Source organism: Haliotis asinina, chromosome 1, assembly GCF_037392515.1.
Source record: "Haliotis asinina isolate JCU_RB_2024 chromosome 1, JCU_Hal_asi_v2, whole genome shotgun sequence".
Taxonomy (NCBI): domain Eukaryota; kingdom Metazoa; phylum Mollusca; class Gastropoda; order Lepetellida; family Haliotidae; genus Haliotis; species Haliotis asinina.
The window spans coordinates 71174521-71195200 of record NC_090280.1 but is presented as its reverse complement, the minus strand read 5'-3'; the positions used below and the strand labels follow the sequence as shown (position 1 = coordinate 71195200).

At 39.8% G+C, this 20680-nt stretch overlaps 1 protein-coding gene across 1 annotated transcript; it reads left to right on the top strand.

Moving 5' to 3' along the window:
- Positions 1-13284: 13284 nt before the first annotated feature.
- On the top strand, positions 13285-17286 carry LOC137296519 (nicotinate-nucleotide pyrophosphorylase [carboxylating]-like). Its single transcript, XM_067828323.1, has 3 exons — positions 13285-13965; positions 15748-15879; positions 16379-17286. Exons 1-3 carry the CDS (start codon positions 13390-13392, stop codon positions 16610-16612), a joined length of 942 nt encoding a protein of 313 aa, XP_067684424.1. The 5' UTR covers positions 13285-13389; the 3' UTR covers positions 16613-17286.
- Positions 17287-20680: the final 3394 nt, after the last annotated feature.

Sequence of the window (20680 nt, the reverse complement as noted above, 5' to 3'; positions counted from 1 at the left end):
CAATGAACCCTGGAGAGTTAACACTGATACATAACGAACAGATGACCCTGGACAGTTAACAGTGTGTGCATAACGAAGAGAGGACCCTGACACTAACGAACGGATGACCTTGGACAGTTAACTCTGACACTAACGAACAGAAATCCGGGCAGTTAACACTGATCCATAACGAACAGAGAACTGCAGACAGTTAACTGACACTAACGAACAGAGAAGCCTAGACAGTTAACACTGATGCAGTGTGTGTATAAGGAACAGAGAACCCTCGACAGTTAACAGTGTGTGCATAACGAAGAGAGGACCCTGGGCAGTTAACACTGATACATAACGAACAGACAAACCTCGACAGTTAACACTGGTCCACAATGAACAGTGAACTCCAGACAGTTAATACTGACACTAAAGAACAGAGAAACCTGGACAGTTAACACTGATCATTAACGAACAGAGAACTGCAGACAGTTAACACTGATACATAACGAACAGAGAAACCTGGGCAGTTAACACTGATACATAACGAACAGAGGACCCTGGACAGTTAACACTGATACATAACGAACAGAGGACCCTGGACAGTTAGCACTTACACTAACGAACAGAGGACCCTGGACAGTTAGCACTAATCTATAACGAACAGAGAACTCTGGACAGTTAACACAGATCCATAACGAACAGAGAACCCTGGACAGTTAACACTGATACATAACGAGCAGAGAACTCTGGACAGTTAACACTGATACATAACGAAGAGAGAACCCTGGACATTTAACACTGATCCATAACGAAGACAGAACTCTAGACAGTTAACCCTGACACTAACGAACAGAGGACCCTGGACAGTTAACACTGATGCATAACGAAGAGAGAATTCTGGACGGTTAACACTGATTACTAACGAACAGAGAACCCTGGACAGCTAACACTGACACATAACGGGCGGTGAACTATGATCTGAAACACAATGCACTTAGACATGAGTTCTCGATACGTTCAGTTCGTCAGTATGTATTTAATGGGATTTTTTTGTGAACCGCACTACTGATACACAGCACACCTACATTTGCGTTGTCACCACCTATGTCACTTCAGCTATTTACTGGCGCTTCATGTCTGAAACATTCAAGAGTTGTGTCCCTTCCATCGAGAACCAGAACAGTGTCAGGAATATGACTAGTGAGTGAATAAAAGTATGGGTCATTGTTTAAGTACACAGTTTATAAGTAGAATTGTGATGTGTGTTTGTTGTCTTCTCCATGGTCCATACTCATTCAGAAAATATAATCGGATACGCACCATATGATATGAGCACCGTCACTATCTCTGTATTTAATACAGAGAACAGCTGTGTAGTGAATTTGAGAATGTTATGAGTGAGTGAGTGAGTGAGTGAGTGAGTGAGTGAGTGAGTGAGTGAGTGAGTGAGTGAGTTTAGTTTAGTTTTCCGCCTCACTCGGCCTTATTCCAGCTATATGGCGGTGGTCCATAAATACTGGAGTCTGGACCAGACGATGCAGACAACAGCATGAGTATCGATCTACGTACTGTAGGCTATCAGAAGAGACATTCATGTAGGACACCCTTTGATCATTGTAGATTATGTGGAGAAGACATTCCTAGAGACCACGTGTTAGTTGTAGCAGACTATTAGAAGACATTCCAAGAGAACACGTGTAAGTTGTTGTATGGTCTTAGGAGAAGACATTCCCGAAGCACCCGTGTTAGTTTTAGTAGACTGTTAGGACACGACATTCCAAGAGAAGATGTGTAAGTTGCTGTAGGATATTAGGAGAAGGCATTCCCAAAGCACCCGTGTTAGACTATTGAGAGGACATTTCCAGAGAGCACGTGTTAGTTTTAGTAGCCTGTTAACGGGAGCACCTACTCCCAGAGTATTTCCCACTCCCAAACGTAATGGGTGTTGTATACTATTTAAATCATAGAGATTCCTGGAGAACACGTGGAGGGTGTTTTAGACTTTTGGGGGCAGGTATTCCCAGAGTATACATGGAACTAGCAAACAAGGATAAGAAGAGCACCAACCTGACAACTGACCTGTATAAGCATTTATGAGTGCCGCCGACAGGTTGTCCGCGATCAAGTGAAATGTCATTGGTGCAGGCATGAGCAAGGCATGTGCATCAATTTTAATTTGTCATCATCATGTACTGCATGTGCACTAGCTCAAGATCAAGCGACATCTACAGGTGATGTTAACATTTCCTAAAGCGGCTGTCACACGACAAACTAAAGTTTGACACACAATGTCCAACTTTTCTATCACACTCTGGGTGTTGTCAAACTCGAGTTCAGCGTGCAAAGTGTTGTCAAACTCGAGTTCAAAGTGCGAAGTGTTGTCAAACTCGAGTTCAACGTGTCAAGTGTTGTCAAACTCGAGTTCAACGTGTCAAGTGTTGTCAAACTCGAGTTCAACGTGTCAAGTGTTGTCAAACTCGAGTTCAACGTGTCAAGTGTTGTCAAACTCGGGTTCAACGTGTCAAGTGTTGTCAAACTCGAGTTCAACGTGTCAAGTGTTGTCAAACTCGTATTGTTCAGAAGCGACCAATCGCAGACAAACGAAATTGTCACATGGCCGCACAGGCAGAGACATGGCGCTTAAATGACACGAAAGTTCGACAACATGTGTTTGACGAGTGAGAGCGAGAGTTTGACGTTTTAAAAAATTTCAACATGTGTTGTCAAACTGCCATGTGAAGGCCGCTTACGATGCTTTGATGAAAGATCAAAGGGACCGACAGTACTTTATCAGACGATGACGTGCACATTTCGCATTACGTCTCAATGTGTAGATGTCAGGATTCAGGATTCAGGATTCAGGATTTTTTATTCTCATACATCATACAAAATGATAGAGAGAACATACATGTTTTGGGATGAATACAATGTGCAATTATGGCTACTATGCATATAAATATAATATAGATGTGCAACTAAAGCAGGGATAAATACAATTTTAGTTAAATAAGACAATTTTTTAACTAAAGGATAATACTCAGATTTCATAAGGAAAATAAATTTATCATTATGGGGATTATTACAAAAATAGCTGAGGGAGAATACGTTTTCTTACATCATCTGCATGATAGGATAATATGAAATTCGTCTCATATAGCGTTGTGGTTACAGATAGTACATAGTCTATTTTCTGTGTTAATATTACACCATGTGCCGTTTTCAATCGGTAATCTGTTATTACACGTTCTCAATTTTGTTAACCAAACACGTTGTTTCAATGGGAGGCTGGTTAAAAAAGGCTCTTGGTGGAGCGTATTTTTATATGGGGAGTAATATTTACCTTTTGATGAGTTTTGGAGGTCAGCATTCCATGATTGCTTAAACTGATCTATAAGTGTGTATTTAACAGACTATTTCAGCCAGGCTTCGGAAGGAAAACTTTGGGACTGCCATATATATGATAATCCAACATTTTGAAGTATATTTTTTACCATATTTAAAAGATTACATTGAATATCCGTACAAGTGGACATATTGGACATGACGTTATATACTATAGGCAGTAACTTATTGATGATGTAATGACTTTGCACCAGTAGCATATGATTCTTGTTTCATTCCTTCAACTGGGTATCTACCAAGTTCCCCATAAACCATAAAACTGGGAGTAGATTGTCTTACTTTAAGTATATATTTACAAAATTTCAAGTGCGTTTTTCTAGAATAGTTTCATTTTCATACCCCATACCTCTGACCCATGTAATAAAATTGGTAAAATGCATTGATCAAAAAGTTTCAGCTGACAGTCAATTGGGATTTCATGTTCCCTAATGGTTTTAAAGACAGAAAACATCGCCCTTGTTGCTTGTTCTGCAGGTCTCTCACTTGCCTTAGCAAACTTACCATTGCCAATAAATAGAATCTCCAGGTATAGGTATTCTCGAACAACTTCTACTTCCTCATCAAAGAGTTTAAACCTGTATTTGTTCTTTACATAGCCTTTGGAAAAGATTACAAGTTTGGTTTTATCTAAGTTAACTTTAAGTTTCCACAATATATAATATGAGAAATTGTCTAAGCTTAATTGTAATTCTTCAGCACTTTCCGATAGTAAGACAGTGTCATCTGCATAAATAGTGCTAATAATTTTATATACAAACCAAGCTGTTCTTCAATGAAACAATTTACCGTGCTAAGTCCCTTTACCGTGCTAAGTCCCTGCTAAGTCTTTGAAAGCCCAATAGAGTTTTTTTTTATCAAGACATTTGTATATATCGATAAGGGATTTCAATAAGTAAACATGATCTGTAGTAGAAAAAGCTTTACGGAAACCGGCTTGTGCTGTACCTATGAGTCCAATGGAATCTGAAAAGTTGTGTAATCTCTCGGATAGTATGGAAGTAAAAACTTTGCCCAAGCAGCTTACAACTGTTATACCTTAGGATTGGATGGGCACCCTTTATTCTTACAGATTGGTCTGATGTAACCGACTGACCAAGATTCAGGTACAACTCCATAGTTAAACACACAATCAAATAATCTAACATATACAGGCATGAGAACATCAAGCGTTGCTTTTATATATCCATTGTGTACACCGTCAATACCACAAGCCTTGTCGTTGTTAAGCGCTTTCACTGCACAAACTATTTCGGTTTCGGTTTATCTCACCTTCATTCATTTCACTCATGTCGATGTTTACCTCATCTCATTCATACTTTTATAGCAGTTAAAAAGCTTCACCAGCTCAATACTGACATTATTATCACGCCTGTTTGAGAAAGATTTTAAAGTATTCCAAGACGTTTTTGGAGTGGATTTTTGTGCCGGTCGTAATTTTTGTGCACATTGCCTTTTGTAGGCTGGATGTGCCTGTTTTATTGTTCTGTTATAGTAGTTACAGGCCGTAATAAACATTTTGTGGTTTGTATCGGATTTATTTTTGCCAAAGATACGTTCAGGTTTATGGTACTGATTTTCTTGCCGTTTTACAGTTTTGATCGAACCACGGTTTCGATTGTTTCCTGTTTGGGGACATCTTTTTACATCCAAACGTTGCTTTTGCGGCAGTAGTTATTTTTTTGCATATTGAGTTGGTGACATGAGTAATGCATTCTTGTATGTTGGCTTTTGCATTGTCAGTTTTGAGGCATAGTAATTCTATACATTTAGAATCAATGTGATTGGAAAATTCAGTTCCTTTGTCATTATTCCATCTGTTAATTCTAGTACTAAAATGTACATAATTTATGTCACTATCACTCACAGTTTTCTGTACATCATTCTCATTACTTTTAAGAAAAAAGTAAACTCCAAGGCACAGTGAACGTCAGAGAATGTTTGATCACATTCAGCTATAGAGAACGTATCTAATATAGTAAACAGTTCTGATGTTGCTAAACAATTGTCAACTACGATTGAATTTTACAAGTGAATTTCCCATTTTCTCGGTCAGATCCCATTCGCCCATTGTCTATGTATAATCCAGTGTTCTTAAACACATCCAACAGCTTATATCCATGAGAGTTGGCAATGGTATCCATGGAGGCTCTTTTCAAGGGGACATCAAGGTCCTTTAAAATTTGTAAGTTAGAGTGAATAACCTCAGCATCGATAGTATTATCTGTAATAAACTCGTCTATGATGAGATAGTCAGTTAGGGTTTTTGTGCGTGAGTTCGGATCACCAGTAAGACAAACATAGTTGGTTTTACTACACATATTAATAATATCGTTTTCAAACATCGTGAACATGTCATTGGTAAAGTATTTACTGCCCTCCGGAGGAATATAGACACACCCGAGTGCTAGATCTGCGTCCATGCGTCCGGGGATGGACGCATCCCCTGTCCTGTCCAGTCTGTTTTACACCACACGACAGTATCATTATCAGATGTTTTGGCCAAGGGATACATGATGTTGTAAACAGCCTTTCGCCTTTTTAGGATACCTCCAGAGGTTCGTTTACTTCCGTTATTACTCCTGTTATTGGTGAATAGGTTAAAGTTTGGGATCACAATGTCATCCAGATCACACACCTTGTTTTCAGTGAAACATGGGATATCATAGTTGTTAAAATGCTGGACACAGTCAGTATTTAAAGGCCTGGTACGTAAGCCACATACGTTCAGAGATAGAACGCTGAGCTTACCATTTAGAGACGTATGTTCTCTCTTGTCCTATGCCGTGTGCATTGCTGGCGTCGTCGCTGTGGTTGTTGTCGGGGTTGAGGCCACATCTGGATGTTATTTTGGTGTGAACAGTTCTCGCCTGATCACATCGTTCTTGGAGCTACGAATTGCTTTATCTGGCTCGTAGCCCTTACCGTTAGTGTAGAGTCTATCCGTCTAACTGCACGATCCCCGGACGCATGAGCTGCACGCCTGACTGGATACAGCTGTTTACGTCGACTTTCGATCTCCTTTGGAAACTGTTCATTAACGAAGTACCTCGTTCCCTTCAGTTCATCAAACGATGCTTGTCTGATTAAATCTCTGTCCTTGTAATTGTTTAATTTAGCAGCCATTGGTTTAGGCGTATCCTTTACTTCTTGGTTGTTCCGTGGGGCTCCGAGTCTATGAACTCTGTCAAATTCGATTGGTTTATCAACATTCAGTGTTTCCGTGATAAAGCTCTTAAGTTCAGTCTCATAATTTCCATCTTTTGTCTCTGGCAGTCCAACAAAGACCAAGTTATCTCTCATTGATCTTGATTGTATGTCAATGACTTTCTCATGCAGATCTTTAATATTCAAGACATTTGACTCACCTTGGATTCGTTTGTCTACGGATTCAAATTTGTTACTTTGGTTGTTGAGTCTCTTGTCGATATCTTCAAGCCTCTTATCCTGGTATATGGTTGCCTGTTCCGTGCTGTCTACGGCTTCTCTCAGTACGCGCACCTCGTTCTGCATACTGTCCACTCTAACCACAAGGCCAGCTATATTCGATTCGATCGAATCCAGCTTCACATGTTTATTGTCCATCATGTTAAGACGCTGAAACAGGTCTGATACCCGCTGTGGTCTAGATGACCCCATAGAGCTAACCGAGACAGCGATGGGTGGAGCAGGCGTGTAGGGCGTTAGGGGTACACATCCGTGTCCGTTGTACACATGGTTCGAACCTCCATAACCTTGATTCGTCGCAATTTCTTGTATTTTGTCGATCGAGGGTAGTGAGGTATTTTCATCTGACTTTTTAGGGATCTTTACAATGTTGTTTGGGCTGCCATCGCTTTTTTTCTCTTTTGTCTTGCGCCTTTTCTGTGCCCTTTGTTTGTCATCCAATATGCAACCTGTAAAGCTCACCCTGACACGCCCTCTCACGTCGGCAGTCGAGGCATTCTAGTCTGTTCCCTCATAGTCGAACACTTTTGCATTACGTCACCATATAATTGACGTCACGATTCATGTCATTTAAACTGTTATCGCCTCGTACAGCCTCTTACAGTAAACTACTCTATGCATCCTGTGTCATGTTACTTCACTCAGCTAACATCACCGGGGGAAACATGTGTATGTTTCCCGACGGATAAAATCTCACAGTTCGACTCACAATTTTACAGCGACACGGTAACGTTCGCAGTGTTTACATGCCTACAGTCGTGGAATGTCGAGTCAACTTCATCTGGATGTACTGATCTGAACTTACGTTGGTAGTAGAAGTGCGACATTCATATCGCTTCATATTCTGTACGCTAATCACAGATGTAATTGAAATAATTTAGAGAATATGTTTAATCCGAACGTAAACCGTCACCAAACTGTTTATCATTTGTTTTTCTAGTAACGTTTGTGTAACGAAGAGAGGCAGACACGTCGAAAGAGTAGCGCGTCAGTTAGCCATGTGCGAGGATTCTTAATTTAGTTCACCATCTTTTATTTTCTGCCATCGATTAATCGAAATTATCCTTAGTAAGTATTAAACATGGCATCTTAGAAAAGAAATACTGTTCGCTCTACCACCATGCACTAGTATATTGTAATAAAGCATGCTTACGTCAGATGCAAGCGTATGTGCTTAATTACACTTTACAAGGTGGTAGAGCGAACCGTGGGTGCGTTGATAATAACCAATCGCTTGAAAGCGATGTACATCGATTCGCCTGACAACAGAGTGCCAACTTGCAGTCGCACCAGTCGCTGAGTGAGGTCGCTTCGTTCTCAAGCCAAAATGGTGGTTTACTTGGGGAAATACGACAGCGGAACAAGAATTGTTTGACTGACAAACTGATAAAGACAGCTTACATCCCAGGTCCTCAGGGTCAGACGAGCAAACGGTAATCCCTCTGACATTTTCGGAAGAGTGAGAAACGCTTCGAGCTGTTGCAAGCCTGTAATAAGTCATCCATCTGCTTACTCTATTTCTAGTCTATATTCCCACCTGCAACGCACCGTGTATTTATCAAACGGGAGCAGGACAATTCCCACCCGGACAAATGCCACCTAGGGCAATTCCCACCTAGGACAATTCCTACCCGGACAATTCCCACCCCAAAATAAAAGTAACATGAAGAAATTAGTTCAGTTTCAACATTTATTCATTTTAACATATGTACCATATAACAATATTCTATATGGAACAAACAGATCTATTACCTTCTTCCTGGTATGCTTTAGTATCAGTTTTACTGACCCGATTTAATACATAACAAATGATAGAATTTTTAAAGTAAGGAAGCACTCTTTTGTGACATACATAAGGTTACTGTACCTTGTAATGATATTGCCATGTTTGCATGATGTTGTACAACAGTAGCACCCAAGCTCAATTAAACTGGTTTTATGAACACTAGATCTTAAAATTTCATCAAACTTACATTTTATCAAAGTGAATATTGCAAAAAGGAAAAACGTCATCAAAGTCAACTGTTTTTAATGTCACAATTTTTTTTTCAAAGTTAATATTACACACACAAAATTCAAAGTAAAATTTCTTTATTTTAATTTTTTTTTTTATCAAACAGATATCGGAACAACGGAACTGTCATAATGCTATCACATCGTCAGTTTATGACCTCACAATCCTTTGACATCACTATGAAAACAGCTGACAAGCCATGACGTCACAGAGTTGATGACGTTACAATACCAAACTCTAGGATCACTGCCAAAGAAGCTTAAAGCTCACATGCAACCAAAAAATCAAACATAATTATCATTTATTCATGACATAAAATATATACTGCTGCTTGTAAAAAACAAATAAACAAAATTATAAGCGTGCAATCGCGATTCAAAAGTGCAATATTTTGTACTTGGGCTTACTGCCTCGAAACGAAGCCTTCGGGAGAGCGAACCCAGTCATAGCAGGTGGATGTGCACTCAAGTGTAACGACGGCTTCCGATTGGAGAGTCCGATTTGCTGATACTCCGATCGCTCATTGTGTGTTCAGAAACATGATCTGTTTGATGGGCATTTTACAACAATGGCGAGTCACAAGAAAGTAAGATTCTTTTTTGTAGATAACAACTGCTGTTTATGGACGCGCATTCTGTGACTGTCCAATGTATTCTTCATGACACCCTTGGCATATAATAACATAAACAATATGTTTTGCGGAGGAGTCCACGAGTGTACATGAAATAGGTGTTTCCTGTTTTTGAACGTTATACATGAACTTTCAAGTATAGATTCACAAGTTCCACGTTCACATTTTGAGACAATGATTCCTGTATGTTTAATACATGGGTCGTATTTGGCGCGAGTCAATATGTGTTTTAAGTTACGGCTTTGGCGTTTACTTTTTAACATAGTTACATCTGCCATAATTCGATTCATTTTAATATCAGCTTTTAGAATTGGAATTTGTCTTACGATTTGAAAACGTTCCGGATTCTTGGGGTTATGTGTTGATACATATGCCAGATTGACAGTGTTATTTATTTGTTATTATTTGCCAAGGGTGTCATGAAGAATACATGTAATATATATATAATCCTAAGATGCTTCGGTGAAAGATCAAAGGCGCCGACAATACTTTATCAGACGATAATGTGCACTTTTTGTATTACGTCACAATGTGTTCACGTGACTGCGCCATTCCACTCTGCCCCCTTGTAATCGAACTGTTTTTGCATTACGTCACAATGTAACCGACGTCACGATAGATGTCAGTTGCCGTCGCCTCGTACCGCATCCTAGACTAACAGCTAGTCTCTGAAATGAACATATTTTACTGAAAAAACGTTCATAGAGAAAAAAATTAATATTATGAAATGGAGCCCTGAGACTTTCTTCATTTTCTGAAGCCAAGGAAAGCTAGACTTGCCACATTTTCTAGACTTGCGTGGGCTTTCTTGGATATATATACTTGAGGGTCTAACCGCCTCCCACAATAAACTGCTTCGTTGCACCCCGTTTCTTGGTTTGCAGTTGCATAACACAGCTAACATCACTGGTGGAAACATTACGTTTATGTTTTCCGAAGGACAAAATGTCTCATAGTTCGAGTAAAATTTTTACAGAGACACGGTAATGTTTGCAATGTTTATATTCCCACAATGCAATCGTGGAATGTCGCATGACTAGTCAGCTTCAGCTGAATGTACTGATCTAAACTTTCGTTGGTAGTAGAAATGAGACGTTCCTATTGCCTTGTATGGTTTAAGAGATGTAATTAAAATGATCTAGAGAAGATATTTAACTCGAACATAAACCGTCACCAAACTGTTCATCATTTGTTTTTCTAGTAACGTGTGGCTTAACGTAGGGGACTGACACGTCAAAAGAACAGCGCGTCAGTTTGCCCCGTGCGAGGATTCTTAATTCATGTCGTTTGTATTCTGCTATAGATTGATCGAAATTAGGCTTAGAAATTATTCAATAGAAAAGAAATATAGTTCGTTGTACCACCATGTATAGTGTAATGAAGCACACTTTCGCCCTGACGTCACAATGTTATGACATCGTTGCACTGCAAATCTAATGATAGTGCTGTGTTCAGAGATGTACGTTTTTCATTGAAAAATAATGAAGAATGATTTCGGATGATAAATAGAATTTCACCCTCGTGTCTACTGATATCAATTATATGAACACTCGTTGATAAGGGTAAAAATATCCTCGGGAAACCTCGGATATTTGTTACTTTATCAACTCGTGTTGATATATTTGATATCAGTGGACACTTTGGTGAGATTCTCTCTCATCGTTTGTGATTGACAATGTTTTACATTACCTTCCAAATACGTTTCATATTCATTAAATTCTACAGTACAAGTCACAACAGTAATGAAGTTTCACTACACAGACATTTTGGATCTCTGCGGGGAGAAAATAGAGATTAATACACGAGCGAGAGTGTCATATTGTTTTTTTCACGAAACGATTGTCAGAAAAAATACATATAAATACATAAATATAAATTTTTCTGACACTCGTTTCGTAAAAACAATATGACACACTCGCGTGTGTGTGAATTTCTTTATTATCCATTTGTATCTAACGTTTTATTTCTAAACAGCTCCACGTAAAACGAAATCAGCTGCTGTCGCTTTACGTAAAGGTCAAGGTCGCGTAAGAATACACTGTGATACGGCACTATGGACGTAAACTCCCTGCGTAATGCTACTAAGAAAAGAGCGCGACATATTGGCTAGCTATTCTTGCACGAAGACAAAAATACAAATTTTGAATTGGAATTTAATGTTTATCAACTTAAGTAACCGTAAGAATTGTATAACTGGTAATATTGTTAATGGGAAAGGTATTCGTCGTCAGAAGAGTCACTGAGAGGAGCGGGAGCAACCCTGCGACGGTTTGTAACGGCTCGTCTCACTCACTGCCATAGAGACTTGTCAAGCTTGATGAGGAATGTCCCCCCGTATATTGGACCTCCGAAGAGGTCCCCACTCTGTGCAAAATTGTTTGTTTGTAACGTTTTGTATTTGATAGCATTTCATTGGTTTGTTCTCGTAGTAGCGAGACTGAACATTCGTAGTAAATTTGTAGTAAAAAGTTGTGAATGAAAAAAGTAGTTCCACATTCCAATGGGGTCATTGTCGGATAACTGACCAATAAAATTCATTTTAGGGTTTATTACACGTGTGCAACATATGATTTTTACGTACTCGGTTTTGTTTCACTGTATGGATAATAAAATGATATTAAAACACTTGGGTTAAAACGATTAATCTTAGGCTGATCACATATGCAGTTCTTGGAACGTCTGAACTTTGAGCTGAAAGTCTGCCTTGTTGAGAACAATTTTCTGTTTGTTGTGTAACACCCTAGGCAGCCACCCGTAAAAGTCCGGTTCAGAATTGTCCCATGCTCGATCGTCTGGTCCAGACTCGATTGTTTACAGACCGCCGCCATATAGATGGAACAGTGTTGACTGCCACGTTAAACCTCAACAAACCAACCAACCCTAGTCAGCCACGTGGCACCGCGGTGGCTTTTTATATAACTTAGTCGCGATCCTACAAACAAATGACGGAAAAAAATTACACTCCACAGATCTACACTTCGGAGCACGTATTTTATGGCTTTCATTGCGTTCGGGCGTCAGAGAAACCAATAAGGCAAGCTTTAATGACCTGACTTCTGTATAAGTTTGCTGAGACATATCGCCTGTTATGCTACTGCAGGCAAGTACCTGGACTGGTCCTACCATACCAACCTACGTCAGTGGCGACGTGCAGTCAATAATCAGGTTATGTGGACTTTCAAAAGACACCGGGCGTTACATTCTATACATGCAGTATTCAGCACACACACTATAAAATACAATCACACCCAATAACATTGCTAGAACAATGTCAATATGGCCTGACTCCCGAGTGTGGAGAGGGTTTATCGTCGGGGCCCACTGCATATACATGTTCATGTATATACACGTGTTTGTGACTGAATGTTCTTATCAGTTCCGACCTATGTTAGTTCTACATGCATTCATATTCGATGCCGCACTACGATACATTTCAGTCGATATGTAGACACGTAATGAACTGTGACAACACAGGTTTGGGAGTACTCGCTATTACTTTGACACATTATTGTCAAACGAGAGCACAACAAACATACAGTGATTTCATCCACGGACTGGATCATAAATGTACGTTGCACCAAATAACCATCATTCTTTCTGTCATGTTTTCGTGGTACGTTTAGTTAACCTCCGGGTTTTTCTTTGACATTAGACCTGTGGTTGAGACCGGGGGTCGTCAGTGGGAACGATATGTTGTCCTCAGGCAATACGTAAACAGTCGTAGTAATCTTCCATGTGTGATTAACTTCAGCATGTGCGACACCTATTTTACCTATCGCAATACCGTTATCATATGATTTCGCAGGGAACTATTACTACAGCCAGTGGTGACCTCCCCATATGGAGCCTCAAGGCAGAAGCTCACAACTCGTCTCGATCCAGTGTCCTACTTGTGACAGGTCGGGGTTGTGACCAGCTGGTCGTCATGTCTGTGGAGAGTACATTGGATAGCATATATTGTAACAGATACTCGCATATCCTTTCCCCGACCAACCTGCGGCACCTAGCACGGGAGTGGCTGAAGGAAGACACCCCAAGTTTTGACTATGCAGGATTTGTGGTTGGGGAGAAGGAAGAACGGGCGGTGCTGCTTCTAAAAAGCCCAGCAGTCGTCGCGGGGAAACCGTTTGTTGACGCCGTGTTTCGGGAACTAGACTGTACAGTTGAATGGCTAGTTGACGAGGGAAAGTTCCTGGAGCCTATCCACACCGTGGCGAACATTACTGGCAAAGTCCGACATCTATTACTTGGAGAGAGAGTGGCCCTCAACTGCCTCTCAAGGGCCAGTGGTATAGCTACTAATGCTAGGAAGTTGAAACAGCTGACAGAGTCTGTAGAATGGAGAGGGGAACTTGCGGGAACAAGGAAGACAACTCCTGGTTTTCGTATGGTGGAGAAATATGCTCTGCTCATTGGTGGTGTAGCCACGCACAGGTACGATTTGTCGTCGATGGTGATGCTGAAAGACAACCACATATGGACGGCAGGCAGTATAGAGCAGGTAATCTTATCTAAGTTGCCTCCACGTAAGGAGTTTATTGTAGTCGGATAAGATATGACACATATATCACCTTTATTATGATGTGGCATTGAAGTTATAACTAGTTTTCCACAACCTCAACCCTCAAAATAAGGTTATTCCGCACATCTCTCTGCTTTGAACCAAGCCTTTGGCTCTCGTGACCACAACACTAGAGCACAGTTTTTTTCAACGGACTTCCAGACACTGCGCTTTTGCGCTTACTGGGTGTAATTACCGTCGTTGGTAGTGAGCTGATTTACCCCCGACGCATAGATACACAGCGCTTATTAGAGAAAATACGGTAGTACGTGGCCTTAGATACTACCCTTTTAAGAAGAAAAGCAAGAGCAGGTGAGAAGGTAGCCTAGAATGCGTAGATGTTAAACAGCGCGACGTTGCTGAATGAAACGTCGTGGACCTATTGTCAGTTTAAGAAGTATCCGTCATAACCAGCGACATCTGTAACAATAATACGGCGGCATAGTGCAAGGCCTGATATACATGTTTTCATTTCGAAATAGTACGCATATGTTTAACTGAAATTGGCAGTTAAAGTCATCAAAAGGTTTTGTCATAATTAAACCCCGCTCCGGGCAGGACGCTTGACTCTCAACGCCATCAAATAAATGGCAGTTAACATCTCTCTACGTCGGCAGACCTTACGTAAGTAGTATAGACAATAGTGGTTTTGTATTACGTCCTGCCCAAAGGCCCAATTTAAGAATTTGGCCCTTGGGAAGTACCTTATCCAAAGCGCACTACTGTCTATACTACCGCGGGTGTGCATGTAAAATATGAGTAAACTTGGTGGAATAGTTTTCGAGTTACGGACTTCGAGCACGGGGTCGGCCTGGGAAAAGGCAAAATGTTCAACATTTTATTGTAATTAAGTTTTAATTAATCGAATGAAGTCATCGAGTGTTCACAATGTTTTGTTATAGGATAACCATCTGCCGAGACACATGCGACATTTCATGAAAATCGGTTGAATAGTTTAGGAAGTAATCACTTTTTAGTGAGCATGGGGATGGCCTTGAGAAAGGCTAATAAATCAAACGTATTGTCGTACTTGTTATAGTGTTAGCGAGACGATAGTATGCCGAATGCACATTTCATATGTGCGTATGTACTCTCACACGAAATGATATTAAGTTGGTCCTCCGACAATATTTGACGAATGTACTCTAAACCGACGGGATGCATGTTTTTGTACCCATAAATTCTGTTGAATCCGATGAAATCCTTTTGAAAAATCATGACCTCTTCGAGGTTAATGGTGGAGACTCCTCCCGGTTGTACGTAGGCATGACATCGTTAATTTTAATGGCGATCATGCCAGCGTATTTTCAACCCACATAGAATTGTCACGTTTTTACCGGGGGAATCTGTAAGATAGACTTCTGCAATAAGTTTGGCACCTTGAATCACACTGGTCTAATAGTTTAGCCGACCAGGATGACGTTGTACAACTACTGGTGGTAAGTCCACTCGTTGAATCCTAACCTTCACCTGTGACCTCGTGCTTCCTCAGAAGTCCACTATAACGGTGTGGTGAATCGTTAGCACCTAATGCAGCGGAACACCCCTACGTTATGTATGCCAGAACCTTGCTGTCATGTATTTTCTGAAAGTCTAAGTCCATGCTGCGAAAAGAAAAAAAAACAATTACTGGTTATTTTGATATCAGTTCAGGAAGCTGTAGCCTAGGTTTTGAGATATTGTGGGAATATATATATATATATATATATATTGGTGTTGCAGGCTGTGAAAGACGTGCGTGTTGTTAGCGGATTCTCCTCCAAGATAGAAGTCGAGTGTCGGTGTCTGGAGGAAGCCAGAGAAGCTGCACATGCTGGGTGTCATGTGGTCATGCTGGATAACTTCTCACCTGAGGTGGGCATCTATGTTACCATTATGTACAGTAAAAACACGTTATTCAGGAAATGTGTTGTGAACCTTTTTCGCAATTAGAATTGAGACAGTCCCTCATGACAACTCCATCAAAATGCTCCCTTGTCCAGATGTCGAATGTCTGTCGACAGTTTCTCGGATTGACTTAAGACAGGTAAAATAGTCATATACTGACATATTTCAGCTGAATTAACTTGGCAATATAAACCACTTCTGTTGTTCTGACAATCGATCCAGGGGAAAGCAGCGTAATACAGTGCAAAGCTACACCTTGAGGAAACTGTATGATCAAGTTATCGTCACACGACACACTTATACCATCTGTCTTCCAACGTTTGGATTGGCGTAATGACTAAGTGAGTGGAACAGACGCAGCGCACCTGTCGGTGTTAGCAACTTTGTGTATTACAGCTTATGTGTTTCTGAACACCCGTTAATCACGTCACAATACACTCCGTTACAATAGTGTGATGTGTTGCAGGCTCTGTCCCAAACTGCTGTGGCCCTTAAGAAGGAATTCCCTGAACTGATAATTGAAGCCAGTGGAGGCATAACCCAGACAAGTGTATGCAGCTACTGCGATGACAACGTGGACGTCATATCAATTAGTGGACTGGTCCAAGGCTACACCACGGCCGACTTCTCAATGAAAATATTTAAGGACGGAAAGGATCCGAGGAATCCTATAGTTGAGCCAGTGGTAAATGCAATGTAGGCAGACTTTCAGTGAGACATGAAGGAGTAACTGAAATGTGTAAAGTGTTAAACCCATACGATATGTATTTTGTAGCCTTATGTTCGTTCTGATCGGGCATTAAACAGGAAATTAAACCATGGCAGCATTCATAATTACAGGCAATTCCAACACAGACTCAGATATCGTAAGAAGATCAGTCAGCATTTACCCGCCATACATCGAAAGGGACTTTTATATGGACTTGTGGGATTACTGTAGCACTACATGTCGTAGAGAATGTGCGACGTTTTCATCTACTTTGCCTTGTCCGGCAGACAACTTGAAGTTTCTGTAAATGGTTATAACCCAATGATGGGGTAAAGATACCGAAGCACAACATGAGGAGGCCAGTGATGCGCTAAAACAACAGTAAAGAGGTAAAGAATACAAATGTACAACAATACCGAAAAAAACAGAAGCTAGGAAAACGGTGCAAACTCAGATTGTCCGTTTCAAGCCCTCCTTTTTACCCGGACGAACGGCAGTTTCCAGCCATGCAGTAGGTCACCATCTCAGTATTTGTTAACTGGATTGAACGCAAATACAGAGAACATGTATTTACAAACCCTAACATAACTCTTGCTTGACAAGGGCATAAGAATCCACATCGAAACGTCGCATTGTACACAATAAAATAATTTGCCACCCATAAAGAATTGTTCTTAAAACTCACCATACTCCTAAAATGCCAATGAAACAGATCGTCTCTATATACACACACCCGGGTGCTTCGTTTCGAGGGATGAAAACCCCAGCACAAAATATTGTTCATTTGATTATACGTTCGAATTCTGTTTATTTGTGTTTTGTTCACAATCAGCGATGTATATTATATGTCATCAACAAGTGATAATTGTGTTCCAAATGTTTGATTTTTTTGGTTGCAAGTATGGTGATCTACCTTCAGCTGCTGGCAATATATAGCCTGTTTTTAGATTGTATTGTTATATATAGTTAAAATATTTTAGAGTTCAATGCTAGTTTTAAATTGAACTAGTTATTTTACTGTCCTTTGCTCACGGGGTTTTACATTTTACCATAAACGATTATGAACTTTCAACCTGTCATCAGCCACTATATGGCGGAAATATTGCAGATGTGTCTTAAAATCTTAACTCACGCACACACTCCAGTGATGAAAATGAATCCCGAATGTGGAAAACAAATATTCAGATTCGGGACTCGAATGCGAAACCCGAGTATGAAGAAAGTTCAAACTTGAGGTTCAAATATGGAAAACTATAATTTGGTCGTTTATGTTTTTAAGGTACCCAGGTTCACAAGGAGCACCTTGTACATTAGCAGGCATGAGATAATGTATATTGACACCGTTCGTTTGTATTCCGAATTTGAAAAATATGTTCAGATTCAGGATTCAAAAACCGAAACTCGAATAAGAAGAAAACTCAAACTTGAGGTTCAAATCTGGAAAAGTGTAGTTTGGTTGTTTATGTTTCAAAGATACCCAGGCTCACAAGGAGCACCTAGCACATTAGAGGGGAGATGAAATAATGTGTAGTAACATTGTTCGTCTTTCTTCGATTGTCATGGATCGTTGACGCTTGCAAGCATGGAAGACATTCAGGACCGTTGACTATCTCCAAGGTTGCACGGCATCGTGGAGTGTGGAATCGTTTGACAGATAAAGGTGCAAAGAGCATATAGTTCAGCATAGGGCGCTGAAGATCCGAAGTCCGAAGTGTAAGAGAAATACGCATGCACACATGCGCACACATATACGTATGTTTGTGCGTACCCACCTACCTGACAGCATGCATGCAAGCACATTCATACGTACGTACGCACACACACATACCGAATGCTGAATCTTCAAAAGAAAAATTATGACGTTAAACAAATGACGTTAAGGTCGACCACTATGGACAGCAGTGGACAAAGCAACTGCATTATTTGTTGTCATGCCATTTTCTGATACAGATGTAGACATTTCAGATAAAAGATGTTGGTGGGTTTGTTGTTTAAGGCTGCACTCGGCTTTATTCCCTCTATATGGCGGTGGGCTGTAAACAATCAAGTCTGGACAAGGCAGTCCAGAGATCAACAGTGTAAGCATTGATCCCATAAAACATACTATAATGCAGGACTGTACATATAATTGTTTAAGATACATACAATATTCGTATGGTTGAGAAGTGGTCACATACAAGCAATACATGCATATGGAACTTATATTCAACAAAAGATCTTCCCATAATATACAAAATTTACAATCATTCAGTGTTTGGGACATGCGTGTATCTTCCAAAATCGACTGGACGTTTAAACCTGCTACATATGGTCTAAAGTGTATATGAATAGGGAATGTAAGATTCTTTTCCACATTTAACAGTGATTTAAAATGCTCTTAATAGAAGGAATCAGACAAACTATTGAGAGAACTACATCATGATTGTTGTAGGTTGTAAAATGAGCTTTGTTTCAAAAGGTGAATTATCTTCAGACCTTGCGCTAATCACATATGTTTAAATTCAAATCTCAACAGAATAATTTAATGAGCACCCCGTGGTGCACGGCCATGGCAAGACAGTTCGCATTCATTAAATTACAGTAGCCTGCACCAGTACCTTATAGCCCTTGTGTGCACAAGCTTTTTAAGTTGGAGAGGGGTGTTGCCACATTCTTCCCAAACCATTGCATTGTTTGCAGTGTTGAGAAACCGTTTACACATTGTTGCGGTGCATCTTCAATAATTTTACAGCATGAGATCCCCTATATTTCTGCACACTTACACACCATGGAAACAATCGTAGCATTAAATATCTTATTAATCTTGACATTATTTTACTTTCACCTTCCTTTTGACATCTGCACAATGTCATAGCATCCTTTTTTATTGTGTGCACCAAGACTAATTAGTACTTTAATCCAAATAAGTTTAGGTGTTAACATACTACCCAATAGCTATATAAATATACAATTTCTAGATACACTCCATAAAATTAGGATTAAAAAAATAAAATCACAATAGTGAAGTGGTCAACAAGTATTGAGCAAAATAATGATGGTGAGTTAATATATATATGCATGCACTGATGTAAAGTATAATAAAATAAAGCAAAAAGTCCATAACAGCGTTTAACCAAACTGGTTAACTGATATCTGACTGAATAATTGCTTATGTCAGATGATTTGTATCAGATGCATTCCACGAACACCAGGGTTATCATGCTCAGAATAATTAATGTACAGCAAATGTATACTCTGGCTTCAATCCATAAAAACTACAATTCTCATGACAGGTTGCATAGGTAAAAATATCACCCTTAATTCAATAGTTCACAAATATTGGAATGGAAGTTCTTGAAATATATGTGCCAATGAATTAATCAACATACCAATCATATCATGTATTTTTGTATATTCAGTTTAGGAATATAAAGTACCAAATTCATTGTTTGAGCTGTATATATGTGTGTAGTATTGATCATTTGATTCACCATGTTTATTATAATCATAAATATTTCTGAATGATACTGGCATGTATGCTAACTGTTTTATTTTTTCTAGAGACTAAAAATATCAGAATGCCAAACCCTAGGGACATAATTGGAGATATTTTCGTCATCAAATTTCCTAAAATGAAGATGCTAACTATTTTCTATCAGTGCGGGTGTTCAGATCCATGGTTTATGTGTACGATGTCGTGGCAATAGCGAGCTGACTCGAAATATCAGAGCACATATCGGTGATGAAAGTGGAAAGTGTGTCATTGTTTACATATCGCCCATGTAATGACAATTTTCGTGTCTCGAACTTCTTAAATAACGTTTTCCAACACTGTAAGTAACGATGGCCATACACTTTGCCTTAGTATCGATGAAAATCCTCGGCTTTTTCTATAGTAAATATATGTTGTGTCTCCCCGCAGTCAAGGTCGCCATTCGGCAGTGGTTGCCTGAGTGTCGGGGCATCAGCCAGACGCTACAGACTCAGGGAACCAATCTGAATCTGGCACTACTTGTCTCAGTATCACACATTTAAAACCGCTGTGTATTTTCTTTGTATATGTACTCAAATCGCTTTAGT

Bases quoted from the DNA above. Each gene is read 5' to 3' on its own strand.
- LOC137296519 (XM_067828323.1), top strand. From the start codon at position 13,390: ATGTCTGTGGAGAGTACATTGGATAGCATATATTGTAACAGATACTCG. The intron at 13,966-15,747 runs GTAATCTTATCT...TTGGTGTTGCAG, and splicing joins CGGCAGGCAGTATAGAGCAG to GCTGTGAAAGACGTGCGTGT. The intron at 15,880-16,378 runs GTGGGCATCTAT...GATGTGTTGCAG, and splicing joins TGGATAACTTCTCACCTGAG to GCTCTGTCCCAAACTGCTGT.